The sequence below is a fragment of the Rhinolophus hipposideros genome (assembly GCF_964194185.1).
Source record: "Rhinolophus hipposideros genome assembly, chromosome: 5".
Lineage (NCBI taxonomy): Eukaryota > Metazoa > Chordata > Mammalia > Chiroptera > Rhinolophidae > Rhinolophus > Rhinolophus hipposideros.
Genome location: NC_138051.1, coordinates 39,069,821 through 39,087,055, shown reverse-complemented (window position 1 = coordinate 39,087,055; position 17,235 = coordinate 39,069,821). Strand labels below are relative to the sequence as shown.

The 17,235-nt window shown below is 46.4% G+C and overlaps 1 protein-coding gene across 3 annotated transcripts in view; it reads left to right on the top strand.

The window, feature by feature from the left end:
* The window catches only part of VPS39 (VPS39 subunit of HOPS complex), a 41,340-nt gene extending 25,425 nt beyond the window's left edge, over nt 1–15,915 (top strand). For all 3 annotated transcript variants that reach the window (XM_081049218.1, XM_081049217.1, XM_081049219.1), the window contains 14 exons: nt 4,721–4,863; nt 7,240–7,383; nt 7,854–7,995; nt 8,133–8,219; nt 8,562–8,635; nt 9,001–9,099; nt 9,742–9,859; nt 10,376–10,504; nt 11,105–11,207; nt 11,427–11,472; nt 12,378–12,527; nt 12,690–12,824; nt 13,027–13,118; nt 13,946–15,915. In XM_081049218.1, the coding sequence (XP_080905344.1) occupies nt 4,721–4,863; nt 7,240–7,383; nt 7,854–7,995; nt 8,133–8,219; nt 8,562–8,635; nt 9,001–9,099; nt 9,742–9,859; nt 10,376–10,504; nt 11,105–11,207; nt 11,427–11,472; nt 12,378–12,527; nt 12,690–12,824; nt 13,027–13,118; nt 13,946–14,021 (1,538 nt within the window). In that variant the 3' untranslated portion in view covers nt 14,022–15,915. The remainder of the gene's footprint in view (nt 1–4,720; nt 4,864–7,239; nt 7,384–7,853; nt 7,996–8,132; nt 8,220–8,561; nt 8,636–9,000; nt 9,100–9,741; nt 9,860–10,375; nt 10,505–11,104; nt 11,208–11,426; nt 11,473–12,377; nt 12,528–12,689; nt 12,825–13,026; nt 13,119–13,945) is intronic.
* The last annotated feature ends 1,320 nt before the right edge of the window (nt 15,916–17,235 follow it).

Here is a 17,235-nt window from a genome sequence, read left to right as displayed (position 1 = left end):
ATTTCACTCCCTGTGACTGCACCACAGGAGGGAAAAGAGGTGTGCCCCCCCCTCTGTTTCTGAAGGCAAAGGTAGGTGCCTAGAACTGTTCTCTCACCAAGACTACACATGGTGTGGAAGAGGGAGCTTGCCAAAAGGAAATAAGAAGGGGGATGGAAGCTGGAAACCTGAAATCCATAAGTATCTACTGTTCATCCTCTGAATGAACTCAGTTGGGGCATATATTTTCAGTGTGCTACCAGCCCTTTGGAAAGACACTGGAATAATAAAATAGAACTGCTGTGGTAATTTGATCCTTTTCCCATGTACTGACAATACTTGAACCCCAACTCAAAGCTCTGAATTCAATCCTAATGATGCTGCTACCTTTTAATTTATTCATTCCACAAATATGTACTGAGCTCCTAGAGAGTGCAGTGTACTCTGTTGGGCCCCAAGCAGAAATAATCAGGCAGGAATTCTGCTGTCAAAGAACAGTCTAGTAGGAAAGATAAGGCACAAGTGGATCCTGTCCAGTAGCAGGAGATGTCTGCTGGTGGCAGTGTTGTTTAGGGGGCAGCTGGCTATTGACTGATCTTGGTCTAAGGTCTGGTCCTCAGGTCCAGTAGTGAATATTCTTAGTAAATTTAGAGATCATAACGCTGGTGACAGGCTGACCCTAACCAAAGTCACATGAGACTAATCTATTTATTTACTTATAGTAGGGAGGCTAGATCCCTTTCCAAGGGCCAAAATATTCATACGTGGCACCCAGAGCCGCCCTTTTTTCAAATGTGTTTTGAAGTATAGGCGTTTTGCTATAAAACCTTGAATGTGGTCCTGCAAACTTTATATTCTATAACAAATGTGAAAAATAACAGGGCTTATGAGAAAAATAAGTTTGGAGCGGACCACTGAAAACCTAGGCAACTTTGTAAGCAGAGCACTCATAAAAGCAATAACAATTCTACTAAAATTGAATTCCCACTGTTGTTGGTACCCAACATGATAAACCCTGGGGCTGTGCTTTCTCCTGTGAGGTACAAATCTGGGAGAACATTTGCTTCTAATAGAAACTAGTTTCATCAAAGTCAAAAATCTGATCCTGGGTATAGACTTCTTTATGAGACTCCCCCAAAAATTAATATGGAGAAAACATCTTTGCTTCATTTTTATTCTCAGCTTCCCCAGATGGCTTCACTTAATGTTAAGAAAAGTGGTGTTTGCAATAACGTAGTGGTTTTTGAAGCGACTAACCAGCCACTACTTGCGCTAAAAGAGGGCACTTCCATAGGATTTTTTTTTTTTTCTTCCTGTGGAGTTAAGGAAAGCTTTCTCTTTAATTCTGAGAACACTTGCCCCTGGTCACTTCAAAACGTTAACATGATGGGGAAAATTGCACGCAAACCAGCAAAGCTTTTGCCTTCATACTGCCGTTGTTCTCCCACTTAACCAACTGTGCATGAGCTAATTCACATTAAAGGAACTCAGGTTATAGCAGAACAGACTTTATCTGGGGTGCCAAGTCAGAAGACTGCATCAGGAATTCAGAAATTTTGTGGAGGAATGTTTCTTCTGAGTCAGAGGGAGGCCCGGCTGCAGAGAACAGTTTGGAATAGCTGGGGCGTCATACTACCAGGCCAAGGGTCCCCTCGTCCCCTTAGTGCAGGATGGACTGGGCCCAGGTTTGCTTTCTTGCTTCTCCCTTTTTTATGTTCCACAGATAGGCCTCTCTAAGGGTGTCATATTTCTACCCCTTGTGAATCAGGAAGAAGCTCTGTCTTCTCCTGCTGGGGACATAGGGCCTGTGAGTGGGCTTTAGCAAGTCTGAACCACCCTTGATGTAAAATTTTGTTCCTCTGTGGGTTTTTCTGGAGAGAGGATCTATACCTTTTATCAAATTCTCTCTGACATCTAAGATCCTAAAAATGTTTAAGAACCACCAGAGTTATTTCCTTGTGGCATCCTACAACTTGTACATAAAAAGCTCTAAGGCAAGGTATTAGATTGGTGCAAAAGTAATTGTGGTTTAAAAGGTTAAAAAAATTGCAAAAACCGCAATTACTTTTGCACGCACCTAATAGAAAGTAAGCATTACAGATGTTTGCAAGAGGGTTTGATGAGAAGAGTCCTGCCTTGAGGCCTTGGGAGTTGGGGTCTTGGTGGTTGAGTGTGATGGTGTGGAATGGCAAGAGTGTGAGCGAGATAGCTCTTACATTTCTTGAAACCCATATTTAGATCTTGAAATTGAGCCTTGGACTGTTGGATTAGTTCAGATACTATTTTCATTACTTACTCATTTATTCTGTCACTCAACAAAAGTTTTATCAAGCTTCTACCATGTGCTGAAGACTATTCTAGGTACTAAGTAGTGAGGCTTATATTTTGATGGGGAAGGGACAGACAACAAAATAAATATGCAAAATTATAACATATTAGGAATTGATAAGTACTAAGAATAATAAAGCAGAGGAAAGGGGATATGGAGTACTAAAGATAGTAGTTAGGATTGCATGTTAAGATACAGTAGGAAAGGCATCTCTGGGCAGGAGAGATTTCACTTATGGCCCGAAGTAGATGATTTAATGAGCCCTGCAGACGTCTGGGGAAGAGCGTTCCAGGCAGAAGGAACAGCTAGGACAAATGCAGTGAGTGAGGCTGGAAGACTGCAGGGACCGTCAGACCCAGATCTGTGTGCTTAGGGCAGCGTTGATCTGTAGCCTTCGTTCTGTGAGGGACTTGATTCCACTGTTAATTACATGTCTGCATTGTACTGGGGATTCAGCTGGACTCAGAGAACGCGCTGCCCCCACAGGCGGGTCAGCTGAGCATTGTCAGTGCCCAGCTCTGTCTTCCGTCCTAGGCTTCAGGGATGAATAAGACATGTTCTGTGTCCACAAAGAGCTTGCACGTAAAGCGGCTCAGTAAAACATTGGCATACGTGGGAAGAAGTTCTCCAGGAGCGTAGAGAAGTAAGTGAGGAGGTCTGCCCCGGAGGAAGGGGGAGAGCCGGGCCCTGGAGTACGAGTAGGAAAGTGGAAGGTAAAGGAAAGTGCGGCAGCAAGAGGCCCCAGTTGTGTCTGAGGGCCTGTGAACCAGAGCCCAGGGTGACGTTTGTGGTGATTGCCAGATCACACTGCGGCTAGAGTTTAGAGGCTCTTGAATGTCCCAAGGGAGTATGCATTTGTTTGGTAGGCTTCGGGTGATAGCATAAGGTTTTAAGTAGAACAGTGTGATTAGAGCCACGTTTGTTGACACGCACCTTGGTGATGGGAGGTGGACGAGGCCGGACGAGGCCTCAGTAAGGGCCATGTTCATTGAGGGTCCCCAGCAGCTGTCTGCTTTGCTCACACTGTGCCTCCGTGCACTGTCACGTGGCACTGCCAACTGTTCTGTTCACTTGTCCCTTCTCGCGAGTCTTTTTCATATTATCACAATTCTCTGATCTTGAAGAACAATCTTCCTGGCTATGCAGAAATATTGTGGCCAGACACAGTGACTTGGGGATGATGTGGATTCTGGAAGGTTCAAGGCGAGGCTGTGTAACATTTCTCTTCTGGTCAGCGGGTGTAGAAATTGGGTCCCTGATGGAATGTTCTTCCTTTTTTTAAAAAAATGAAAATAAAGCAATACTAGTAAAAAAGGTTATTTAAAACATCAAGGAAAAACTTCACCTCCAACCTTCACTCTCATTTTGTCTCTGCCTCATGCAAGCTTCTCATCATGTATACATTTTAACAATCACAATACACTTTCATAGCTTTTGTTACTTAAAAATTGTTGTAGCTATTTTTTCCATGTTGCTGGGACCCTTCATAATTACAATTTGTTATGATTGCATAATACTCTATCAGTTGAACGAAAAATACTTTATTTTTCTGTTGAAGGAATTCTACATTGTTTCCGAAATCGCAGTTACAAGTAATGCTTGTAACATTACTTGTTCATAGAGATGTTGCTTTCCCTCATCTTTTGGACTGTTTTCTTAGGATCAACTCCTAGAAGTGGAATTAAAGAGTCTGAGTGCTGTGTTTTTTTTTGAGGTAGCAATATTTTTTGCCTTAGCAGTGTAGTAAGGGTTATTCAGTTTCACAACATTGTACGCACTTGTATAAAAGTAATTTTTTACTAATTAAATGGATATAAATATGTCACCTTTTTGACATTGCTAATGCTTTGATTCTTAATGTAGCAGGACATTTTCCTACTAATTTATATTCTTCTCTTGTTAGTTGTTCGTGTCTTTTGCCCATTTACTTAATGAAATCTAATGGCTTTTTTTACCAATTTGTGTGAATTTGTTTTATGTAATCAACCTATTAGCCTTTTGCCATATGTGCTGCAGTTTTTTGCCCTAGCCTGTTGTCTGGTCTTTTTGTTTTAGTACTATTCCTTTTTTGACATACAATTTTTTATTTTTCACTTTATTGATCTTTTCAACTTCAATGTCTTATCAATTTTCCCTTGGGAAACTTTTTTCTCCTGTACTTTAAGAGAGTTTATACATGTTCAGTGCTAATTCTGTGTGTGTGTATGTGTCTGTGACTTAAAATACAGTCGTGCCATTTTTGTGATGTTTTCGTAAAATATATATAAATAGAGCTCAAACTATAAGCGTATAGCCAGCCCACTGAGTGTGAACTTAGAGTCATTCTTTTTTGAAAATAATCAGTCTGGAACTTGTTTTATTGTATCCTTCGATGTCTGTGCTTCTTCCGGGAATCATTTTTACCTTCTATAGATCCCACCCATGTGATGGGCCTGTACCCAGACCTGCTGCCCACAGACTACAGGAAGCAGCTGCAGTATCCTAACCCACTGCCTGTGCTCTCCGGGGCTGAACTGGAGAAGGCTCACTTGGCTCTGATTGACTACCTGACACAGGTCAGTATAATACGAGGTGTATGGAAGAGTTCACCTGGGAGTTCCAAGACCTGCTTCCTTTTGGCAGAGAATTAAGGGCTTTCTGTATGCCACAGGCATTACATAAGGGAATGCTGTAGAAGTTAAGTCTGAGTGGCACATATCTTTTTGCTGCTTCTCCTTGCGCAGTCGTACCGTTGAGCTGGGTTTTTTTTGTTTATTGTTTTGTTTTGTTTTGTTTTGCCAAATCCTGATACCAAGAAACATACTCGATTTCTGCAAGTTCACAACTAAGCTGTTCAGGAACTAAAAGGAGTACATTTTAGTTGATAGAAAAGAATAAGTATTTTAAAACAACCTTTTAGCATACATAATTTTGGAAAAAATACCTGCTCAATGCAGAAAACTTGGAAAAACACAGAAAAGCATAAAGCAAAAAATACAAATGACCTATATTACTCCCTAGAACCCAGAGAAAAGTAACTAATAGTTCAGTGTTGTTCTTCTGGACTTTTATATGTATTTGTGAATTCGTTTTTATTTATTTATTTGTTGGTTTATTTATTACAAATGGATATAAAACTATATATTGTTTCATAGCTTACTTTTAAAATATTGAGCCATATATCGAGAAAGATCTTTTGTCAATAAATAATCTTCTATAACATGGTTGTTGTTTTTTAGGGGAAGTATTTAGATTTAAATTTTTTCAATTTACTGTTATGGACAGATAAGTGAAATTTTAAAGTCAACTAAAACTAATGTCTTCACTGAAGCTTCTTAACCCCACGTTTCTTCTGCGGGAGGCTGTTATGTATTTCCTATGCACCCACTCGGAGTCAGAGAACTTAGTACATTTTTTCCTTTTAAGTGTTCTTCAGACCTTTGTAAGGGCACAGAGAAGTATTATAGGAAAATTGTAAGCCAGCTTCCTGCCACCTCTTCTGGGTCAATTGGTGTCCCTCCACTCTGATCGGGCAGGCAGAGCCTTGACACTTCCTTGACATTGGGTCCTGGGAGCGCCCAGCTGTGGCTGGTAGCCTGTAAGGAACACACGAACTTGTCTCTCTCAGCACACTGCATAGCCCATGTGTCAAATGGAAAAGGTTCCCGGGGCAGAATGTCTCCCAAGCCTCTGGCTCTCCAGAAGGCCCTCGATTTACAATATCTTAGCTTTAGGACTCCAGGCACACATTCTTCCCCAGAGTCCCCACTGATGTTTGCGATGTATGAAGTTAACCATCACTGTTATTGTGCCCGAGAGACAGTAGCGCCTGTAAGGCCATGGGCCTGGCCACACACAAAATAATACAAACTGGATGATTTCACTATATGAAGTTCTAGAATAGGTAAAAACGAATCTCTAGTGATAGACATTGTATCAGTGAGTTAGGGGGTGGGTGGGATTGTTTGGGAAGGGAACTTCCTGGGATGATAGAAATGTTCTGTTCCTTGAGTGGGCTGGTGAGTACATGCATTTAGTACATATCTGTCACACTGCATCTAATAGTGCACTTAAAAGGGGTACATTTTATTGTATATAATTTATACCTCAATAAAGTTGATTTAAAAAAAGAATAAGAACGTGGGCTTTGGAATCCGACCCTGATTTGAAATCTGCCTTTGCTACTTATGAGGTATCTAATATCTGTGCCTCGGTTTCTTCACTTGTAAAATGGGGACAATAATACCTGCATTTGTTTTAGGTTTAAAATAAGATAAGGTATTAAGTACTTGGCATAGTGCCTGGTGTGTGGTAAATACTCACTAATAATTATTAGTGCATCTCTGGCAATTTGGCAGTCATCTGTTTTGATCCCTGATAAAAAATGTGTACTGTCACAGGGAGCCTGCTGAGGATTAAATGAGGAAGATCTGCGTGTCAAGGAGAATCTTAGCATCGTGTATGGTCCATTAAAAACGCTCCGTGGATTTCAGTTATATGTTTTTTTACGTTTTTCTCAAAAAATAAAATTTAACATTGATTATTTTACTCCTTGAATTTTTATTCACATTCCATAGAATTTGATCCTAATATATACATTTTGTGCTTGAAAATGTTTCCTTGAGCACGCCGTCAATCTGTCATATCTCTGTAACAAAAATATGTCATTTTCAGTTTTTAAAATTTCCTGCAACCAAATGATTCTATGTTTTAAGAATTGTCATCTGAGTTGAAGTGTAACAGTAATGCACAATTGAACAATATATCGTAAATATACTTAAATTTTAAAGAGACTGTGAATATTAAAACTTCAAAAAAATTGTACGCTAACGTGAGATCGGGGTGTGGATAGGTGTGAGCTGATTTGGGGGTATTTGGAATTATCTGGAATCAGATCAGATGATAAAGGAAGTGTAGTCCTGGCCTTGATCCCACATTTTTGGTCTTTGCAGAAACGCAGCCAATTGGTCAAGAAGCTGAATGACTCTGATCACCAGTCCAGCACCTCCCCGCTCATGGAAGGCACTCCCACCATCAAATCCAAGAAGAAGCTGCTGCAGATCATTGACACCACCCTGCTCAAGTGCTACCTTCATGTGAGTGCTCCGAGGACGGCTACCCACAATCCTCCAGGCCCCTGAAACTGGGCAGTGCCACTTTGGGGTGCCTGCTGCTAGTAAACGTGAAATGTTTGATAATGGGAACCCCCTAGTCTTTGCCTGATGCCTTTGAGCTTCTTGGAATTGAGAGGATAAGGCAAGACACTGACCCAGGGTCTTCCAGTGGGCTGCTCTTCTCTGTACGATTAGGGTTAGTGCTACAAGGTGAACAGTATTTTCTCAAAGAAATTCTCCCCCCACCAAAGAAACAAACACAAACCATTAAAACATGTTGTAGAAAGAGCATAAATGCTCTAAGAGCCCCTGCCTGTGGTCCTGAAAAGCGGTGGTTTGCTTTCTCTTGCTTGTCTCACATCCCTGGCCTTTCAGCCTGTAGTGGGCCTTGGCTGGGTCAGGGTGCGGCTCCCCAGGAAGCAGTTTCCGCTGAAGTCCTGCTTCCTCTGCAGACGAACGTGGCCCTGGTGGCCCCCTTGCTGCGCCTGGAGAACAATCACTGCCACATCGAAGAGAGTGAACATGTGCTGAAGAAAGCTCACAAGTACAGTGAGCTGATAATCCTGTACGAGAAGAAGGGGCTCCACGAGAAAGGTGATTGGAGGCAGGGCTTCCTTTGATCTCGGGGGGTCTCTGTACATTGACAGGGGAAACTCAGAGATGCTAAACCTCCCATGGGGATGAGCCTTCTGGAAGAGTCTCACGCCCATGTTCTTGGGTTTCGTGGCCAGCTCTGCAGGTGCTGGTGGACCAGTCCAAGAAAGCAAACTCCCCTCTGAAAGGCCATGAGAGGACAGTGCAATATCTGCAGCATCTGGGTAAGTCCAGCTTGTGAAAGCGGAGTGGGAAAGGGATTGTGTTCAAACGGACCTGATCTCCCTCCATCTCTGATCCTGCCTGGGCAGTCCCTTCCCTACTTATGTTTCCCCATCTTTGTGCCTCCAACTGGAGTAAAAGTCCCCCAATGTCCCCTAGCTGTCTCATTACCATGACAGCCCCTTGATAATGAGCCGGTTCAGGGGGACTGAGCAGCCCTGAGTGGCTGTTGCTTAGACAGAGCTGTCTTCTCCGGAAAATAAATTCTGGGGAGCCTGGGCACCTGCCTTCCTCGTCCTATGGGCAGTGTGGGCCTCACCTGCAGACAAGTCTTTTCCTCCTAGGCACAGAAAACCTGCACTTGATTTTCTCCTACTCAATGTGGGTGCTGAGAGACTTTCCAGAGGATGGCCTAAAGGTAGGTCACGGGAGGTCTTTGTTCTCTGGCACTCCGGTTGGTCCTGATTGTACTCAGGACAGCGATGGATGGAGGAGGAGGATGGATTCGTGCAGTTTTATCTGGTGTTCAGAAGAGCAGACTGGGAAACATGAAGTGACAGTGTAGTCATTGTGGGGCAGACTAGGCCGCAGGTCTGGTGCCTGTGCAAAGAGCCGTCACAGGCATCAGGAGACCTGTGGCCCAGTGTGTCTCACACTGACTGGCTGCGGATGCCTTCTTGTGTTCCCTTTCCCCTCCCAAAGTCTGTCCACTCGACCCCTCCACTCGCGTGAACGCGTTGCAGTCAGGTGGTTCTGTGCTAGAGCTCGGGTTTGTTTTAACAGATATTTACCGAAGACCTCCCAGAGGTGGAGTCCCTGCCACGAGACCGTGTGCTCGGCTTCTTAGTAGAAAATTTTAAGGGTCTGGCTATTCCTTATTTGGTAAGATATTTTTTGGTCAGAACTAAAAAGCTTCAAACCCAGGATCCAGAACCATGTGGGTCAGTTATTAGGCAGTTCAGATTGGGGTTTGTGTCACTTGGGGATTGGTAAAAATGTAAGTAAGGGGAAAAAAAAAAAAAAAAAAAAAAAATGTAAGTAAGGGGGTTATTTCAACATTCTCTGAAGAAAGAAATCCCAGTAGGCCAAACTGAAAATGTCACTTTTTGTTGATACCTTCTAAACCTAGGTAAAGTACAGAGAGATAAAAGAGAAGCATGTTCAAGAAAAACATTTCAAAGTCATATTTGTACAACCTAACTCAACTGTGACCATGGGACAACCAAATCGGTTTTAAGTACTAGAATGCAAATATTTAACCTTAATTACGTGGGCTAATTTGAAGGCTTATGAGACTAAATTAATAGCAGAGCTTAGATTGGAAATCAAGAAAAGAATTCCCAATGTTGCTGGGTTGTATTGCCAAATTTCCCAGTGGTCTTAGAAGAGCTATCCCTTGGTAATCTTTGCATCTTAATTGGGGGACAATCTGGATGGGACCTGTTGGGCCTTAAAAATGTGAGGGAGACTGGGTGGCTGGGTCATAGCATTGAGGGTACCAGACAGACCTACGTCTCACCTCAGGAACACGTCATCCACATTTGGGAGGAGACGGGCTCTCGGTTCCACAACTGCCTGATCCAGCTCTACTGTGAGAAGGTGCAAGGTCTGATGAAGGAGTATCTCCTGTCCTTCCCTGCAGGTACCAGTTCTCACAGAAAGCCATGTGGCACCAGGCCTTAGAGGCGAGCTGGGACCCGAGGGTCCTGTGTGTGACATAGGGAAGCAGACTTCTCTGTGGGCCTCAGGTGGGCAGGAGGTTCCCAGAGGAGCCCAGCATGTGAGACTCAGCAGTCCCAGCCTGGATGAGACTCCAGACTCAGCCTGCATTTGGACATCTCTGGGCGTCATCTCTGGAGGGGGGGGCAAGGAGCATATCTGTCTTCAAGATAAGAAATAGGTTTGCCTACCAGTGTGTTTCTCCAGGCAGCCTTTTTTTTTTCTTTTAACCTCAAGCTGATGTTTGGGAGCCATGTAGAGACCATAAGAAAACCGCTGAAATCCACTCTGGAGGCCCACCCCCCCCCCCTTTTTTTTTCTGGAGGCCCCTTCTGATCATTGTGGTGACATCACTGAACCCCATCCCCTCATTTTTCTTGACGACCCCATGTTGCTGCCTGACAGCATCCCTTCATGTTGAGCTTGGTTTCCCTTAAAGGCAAAACTCCAGTCCCTGCTGGAGAGGAAGAGGGTGAACTGGGAGAATATCGACAGAAGCTCCTTATGTTCTTGGAAACTTCCAGCTACTATGATCCAGGCCGGCTCATCTGTGATTTTCCTTTTGATGGTGAGTGTCTTGCTTGGGTCCAGAAGCCACTTCAGCTAAAGGTAATACAGAAATTGATCTTTCCCATTCACCAGTTGAGCCAGGGAAACACCACATGTTTCAGGCCGGTGCTCCTGTTCTGTACCCTCTGAGGACTTACTTTCATACCATGATTGGGAGGAGTTGCTTTTGGGTGTGAACCACCTGCTAATGGATAGCCAGGTTCAAACCTGTGTATTACCGTAATCCATGTTCTTGGCCACGTTCATCATTTAGCAATTTTTGTATTCTGGCATAATCTGTGTGATGTGTAAGCTCAGTAAGAACAGACCAAGAGTTTGTGTAGCTTTTCAAGTGCCTGGCACATGATAGGTACTTCCTGTGCACCTGGCTATTGAAATGACTATTCAGACCCTGTTTTAAGTGTTCACAAAAAAGATGGGATAAAGTACCTCCTAAAACGCTCCTTCCCCCCTTTTAATATTTTAATAGTTTTCCCCTGGAATAAATCCCAAGTAATAAAAATGTTTTATCCAGTTTCCATCTGACTGACAGCTTAGCCCCTGGCCTCGTGCCTGCATAATGGCGGCAGTGGTTACTCACATCCCCTTTTCCTCACAGGCCTCTTAGAAGAACGTGCACTACTGCTGGGACGCATGGGGAAACATGAACAAGCTCTCTTCATGTATGTCCACGTCCTGAAGGATACAAAGATGGCTGAGGAGTACGTTGACCACATCACCCCCCCTCCCAAGGGACCTAAAAGCAGGCCCCCTAGAGCGAGGAGAGGCATGAGAGGCTAAGACGGCCTCCTCCCCTCTGCAGCAGGAGTGAAAAGCCCCCCTGTGCTGGCCTCGGATTTCAGCTCTCATTAGGCTGCTCGTGCAGGCAGCATGGATGAGCGACCTCCCTCGGCCTTGTCTCACCACTTTCTCCCTTGCAGGTACTGCCACAAGCATTATGACCAAAACAAAGATGGCAACAAAGATGTAAGTAGTGACGCTGGCCCTGGCGCAGCACGTGTGCATGTCTGTCCCTCTTAGCATTCCTAATCGCCTCGCTTACACCAGAGGTGACACTGGTATGAATGAGTGGCTAAGACAGGACAGGCTGTGGGTCAGCACTGATTGATTCTGCCTGTGTATTGAGGGAGAGGCAGCATGGCCATATGTCCTGGTTTGCTTGGGAAAGTTCTGGCTTCCATCTGCTGTCCTCCAGATCATTATGAGTCGCACCATGGTCCCTTTACTCTCAAGAGAATCCTGCCTTGTGTAATAAATGCTGTGGTCAGCCTGCTGAGAAAGAACATCTGATGGTTCTGAGAAGGTGCACAAACGTGCTCGGTCTAGATTACACACTGATTTGTCCATTTCTCTTTGATTGCCGTAACTGGGGGTGGGGTACTCCTGGAATCTAGGAGGTAGAGGCCAGAGTCACTGCTAAACGACACGCAGGACAGCCCCCATGAAGAATTATCTAGGCCAAAATGTTGAGTGCTGATGCTGAGAAACCCTGTAGTACTGCTACCAGCAGGAAATGCGGCATCTCATCTTGGCTTAATCCTCACCTCCCAAAACATGACAGGGGTTCAGCCTTCAGAGCAGAGGAAATGAGGCAGCTGAGTCATTTTGCAATGTTGGCATTTTTGTCAGCAGTTAACAAATACAAGGCAATTGCTTTTTTCTCGCAGGGAAACCACAGTCCTTAATTTTTTTAACACTTTCAGTTGACTGCTTTACCAAAATCATTTAAAAGGTGAAAAGGATGAGTTTTAAATGTCCCATGACACCTGTTACTGTAGACCTACCCTCTTAGCTTTAGGTGTGGTCATGCTGTGGGGCCTGGGAGGCTTGCTGCCATCCTCACGTACGTGGCTTATACCTGTATGAGACAGGTGTACCTGTCCCTGCTCCGGATGTACCTGTCACCCCCCAGTGTTCACTGTCTGGGGCCAATCAAGCTGGAACTGCTGGAGCCACAAGCCAACCTCCAGGCCGCCCTGCAGGTCCTCGAGCTGCATCACAGCAAACTAGACACCACGAAGGTCAGTTCTTCTCAGGGAAATGGAGAGCATTTGCTGGGCACATTGAATGAGAAGAGGGGATGGGAAAGGGGCCTGGGGTTCGCGAGCTCTGTGGCTTCAGCTATTTCCACATCTCACTTCTGTCCCGCCTCACCCTGTTCCCATCTCTGTGTCTGTCCATAGGCCCTCAACCTCCTGCCAGCAAACACTCTGATTAATGACATACGCATCTTTCTGGAAAAAGTCTTAGAAGAAAATGCACAAAAGAAACGGTTCAATCAAGTGCTTAAGAACCTTCTCCATGCAGAATTCCTGCGGGTATGAACCTTGCAAACCCCAGGGTGGGCTGCTACTTTTTAGGGTAAGACAGTTACCACATGCTTCTTTCGACAATGGCAGGGCTCTGTGTTCCTTGAACACAACTTGAACCATCTTGACAGTTAGTTGTAACTGTTTCAATTAGGGGAATCTCTGCCGGTCAGCTCATGGGACTTCCTCCCCAATCTCTCTGCCCTCCCAGGTCCAGGAAGAGCGGATTTTACACCAGCAGGTGAAGTGCATCATCACGGAGGAGAAGGTGTGCACGGTGTGTAAGAAGAAGATTGGGAACAGGTGAGCCGCCTCCACAGCTCTGCAGGGTCTCCTCTGGGGTGGGTCGTGCTCAGGTGGAGGTCTGACCTATAACCCCAGCGGAAAGCATGGCTGCTGATTGGCTGCTGACTGTCCTGGGCACGAGTAGTTCTTGAGTCCCCAGAGGGCTGTCCATGTTATCTGTTGGGGTGGGCTCTGAGACTTTAAAGTGGATCGCAAGGGGCTGCTGACTTCTTGCCCATCCAGCCCTTCCCCACTGGCAGCTGGAAATTGCGATGGAGCCAGTGGGTGTGGAGAGCTGCGTGTGGGAGAAAGTCCTTATCTTTTAAGGATGCGTCTTTGAAGGCAGGAAAAGATCTTTCAACCTGCTGCCTCATGATTTGAGGAAATAGCTGAGCCAGAATCTTACTCTTTTAGGGCTTATGCTCTAGTTGATCCCCTTTCCCTCAGAGGAGGGTGATTTGTACGTTTTCTTACATGGCTGGAAGAATCCTTTTCTTTAGAAAGACCTAACTCTGTGTCCTTTGTGAGAATTAGCCTGAGATCTGTTCTGAGGGTCTCAGTAAGCCAGTACTGAGCCAGGCTGGCGGACTGCGCCCTCTGCCTGTGGATTTCACATTGATGCCTAAACAGGAATTATTCCCATGCACTCGAACTCCATGGACCTCATCCTCTGCCCGCTTATTGAACAGAGATGGTGGCCGCGTAAATCCAGAGACCCTATGGGCAGGCTGCTTTTTGGGGTGAGGGTGGGCTGTGCTGGGCTGCTCCCAGGTAAGGTGCCTTTTCCAGGTGAGAAGCACTGTCTTAGGGGCAGTCGTCACTCCACTCATGTGCTTTCCCTGCAGTGCATTTGCGAGATACCCCAATGGAGTGGTCGTGCACTACTTCTGTTCCAAAGAGGTACACCCAGCAGACACCTGAGCCCAGAACGCCCAGGATTCAGCAGAGGGACAGCTCGGCCATCCCACAGAGGGGAAGGGGCACCGGCCTTGGGAATCGGGGACTGCTGCCACCACCAGGTGTCTCCCCATTTGGACACAACTGGCTCCATTGAGCCCTGGAAATCTCTGTTTTAATCAGACTCGTGGTCTGGTGTCACCGGCTTTTTAACAGAAAAAGAGACTAGTTTGTACTTTCTATACCATTGTCACAGGCAGTTCCAGAGAACTTAACACCTGTTTGGACTTGAGGAGGTGGCGACGGGCACCGTCTTGCCTTTGCATACCAGTCTCCCGAGGAAGGAAACTGTCTTGAGCTTTTGTAACCCCAGGCCTGTTTATTCAGTTTTGTATTAAGATACATGCAGGGCTGACTGCACAAAGAGCCCTCAGCACAACTGACAAGCCTGTGACAAGAGAGCAATACCAAAGCTCGTGTAGCTGCAAAGGCCCAACGCTGGTTCTCTAGGTAACGACAGTCTTTTCTCCACGGCCACACCACCCTGTGTCCCCCCAGGAGCCTCCCCATTCGTCTCTTTATTTTCCAGTCTCCTTTTCTTTCTCACCGTTTTCTTCCTGTATCTCTCCCCTCACTGCTCCACCCAGGCTTTCTTTCCCGTTTTCCTGGCACCAGGAATAATAGTTAAACAAGGCAAAGTGCGAAGCAAGGGGAAGTCCTGTTTTCTAGGGATGTGACTGCCACGTATGTTGTACATAGTTCCTCCTTGGCCTGTGCGCTCTATGCCTAGGAGCTTTGGAGAGCACCGCCGTTGGCCCAGGAAAGGCCTAGTGCACCTCCCCTCGGGGCTGAGGATGTCGGTAGCCCTGAGGATGGAGCACCTCCCGGGTCTGTGACCCCTGGGGCAGCTGTCCACAGAGACTCCTGCTGCAGGGTCACCCGCCAGCCGCCGGCGGGCTGGTTCGGTTTTGTGATGTTTATTATTAAGGGAGTGCATTGTGCTTGGGGTGCCTTTGTCTTTCCCGCCAGTGTCATCTCCGTACCTTACAGCGTGGCCTGGCCATCGTTCTCCAGCTTTGTTTCGCAGGGTTGGAGGATTGTGCTGGGGTCTTGTTGGTAGTGGCTCCCTGCTGCGCACAGAGCGGTCAGATCAGGCACTGACGGTGACGCGATGTCACGCGTGCTTGCGAGGTGCTTGGAGACGGCGAGTGCTCAGGAGGCAGGAGAGCAAGCAGCACGTGGGTGGATGGACTGTGCCACCGCCAGGTCTGCGGAGCACTGTGTGTGTGGTGGGGGTGAGCCTGCCCCCCGCAGCGCGTCCCAAAGGCGCCCAGGAGGTGTCCAGCACGGCAGGGTGAGCACAGGCGGGGAGCGGGCCCTGCACGCTGTTCTCCCTGGGGTTTTGCAGACGTGCAGTCCTGTTGCCTCCGTGTCTGTAACGGTGCTGACGCTGTGTTAGTGGCCTTTCCTTGACGTGATGTGAAACTTGTTAAACCGCAGTGCTGTGCTGTTTTGGGCCTGTGCTGTAGACCAACTTGCTGAGAGACTAGGCTTCTCCCAGGCACGCTCTGTGGAGGGTCTCCAGGGACGGAGGGTGTGCCGTCAGCACCTGTTCACAGAGACAGGGGATTCTGCTCAGGTTTTGGAGGCCAAGCAGCCTTCGCATGAGCCACCGTCCCAACGGGCCACACCCAGCCCCAAGAAGCAGGGCTGCTCTTGGCCCAGGTTGCTCCAGCTCCGACCAGGCTCCCTCTGGCAGCAGCAGTGAAACATCAGGCCAGCTGTCCACTGTGCAGCAGAGACGTGCTCCGTCACTCCAGCCCCCCCTCCGGGCCTGCTGTGCTTGTATGTCCCATTCCCTCTACCTGTGTTGCACATCTGTTTGAAGCAATAGAATAAAGAATGTGTGTTTTCTTCCCTTCTGGAATACATGAACGACCCATTTGTCCCGAACTCTAGTCTTCCTTCCCTAGACGATCTTTGCCCTCTGCGGTAGAGTGGAGAAGGCTGGAGATGACAGCCTGTAATTAGGACTGATGAAGAGCTCTCATAATAAACATCATAAAGTAAGACACCAAGCCGATTTGGGTCTCTTCTTTCCCCCCCCTTCCTGTGGAATCTGATGAAAACAATGAGAGGATCATACCGTGTTTCCCCGAAAATAAGACCTAACAGGAAAATAAGCCATAGCATGATTTTTCAGGTTGCTCGTAATAAGCCCTACTGTGTCTTTTGGAGCAAAAATTAATATAAGACCGGTCTTATTTTTGGGGAAATCCAGTAAGGCTTACATTATGAGCATCCTGAAAAATCACGCTAGGGCTTATTTTCCGGTTAGGTCTTATTTTTAGGGAAACAGTAATTTAGCTAAGAATTGAGAAGAATTAAGTCAATCAGTGACTACAAAAAAAATCAGTATAACACATCTGTTATGTATGTCTCCATCTGTGTAGCTGATGTATTTCCAGCACAGACAGAACATTTCCAGCATCAGAAAGTTCTGGACACGTTGGAACTCGGGCTGATGCCAGGGCCTTGTGCCTCTTCCTACAGCTTCTAATGCCTGGGAGGGTTCCAGAAGGTATGGTATTGGTAGGATTGACAGACCCAGGGATGTTTGAGAAGTGTTGGTCCACTTTGGCTAGCTCCGGAAAGGTCATTTGGTCCTGTATCCCCCTCTTGAGCGGTGTGTGGCCATCCTGAGTGTTCTCTGGGGATGAAAAACATCTGAAGCAAAGAAGCATAACTTCATTGAGGAATGGGCAGGTGACTTCCAGGAGAGTGTGGTACCATCCTAGGAAGCACTCAAATCAGGTAGCTGTACGCCCCCCAGCTGACTCCATGGCCCTCCTCTGCTGTGGCTCCGTGGATCTGCTACTCACTGCAGGTCACCAAGGGGGTTTACACTCTAGCCTTCCTGAGACTCCAGCACAGGTCTTGGCTTCATGCTCCAAATTAAGTAGAAACAGGCCCTCCCTTTGGGGTCTGGCCAAGGGCAGTCATTTTGTTCTGGGAGTTTCTGGTCTGAACTTGCCTACAGGGTTTATTTTGAAGTTGAATCACCTCTTTTTTGCTTGTTGTTTTTTTAGTCACCACCTCGGTTCTTGGGGAGGAGAGTAGAGATGACTGAGTCTTGGCTGAGAAACAAAAACAGCTTACTGCTCCGGAGATGCTTTCTTCTGGAGATTGTGCCTGTCTTGGACACCTAGATGGTCAAGGGGGCCATAGAAAAGGGGAC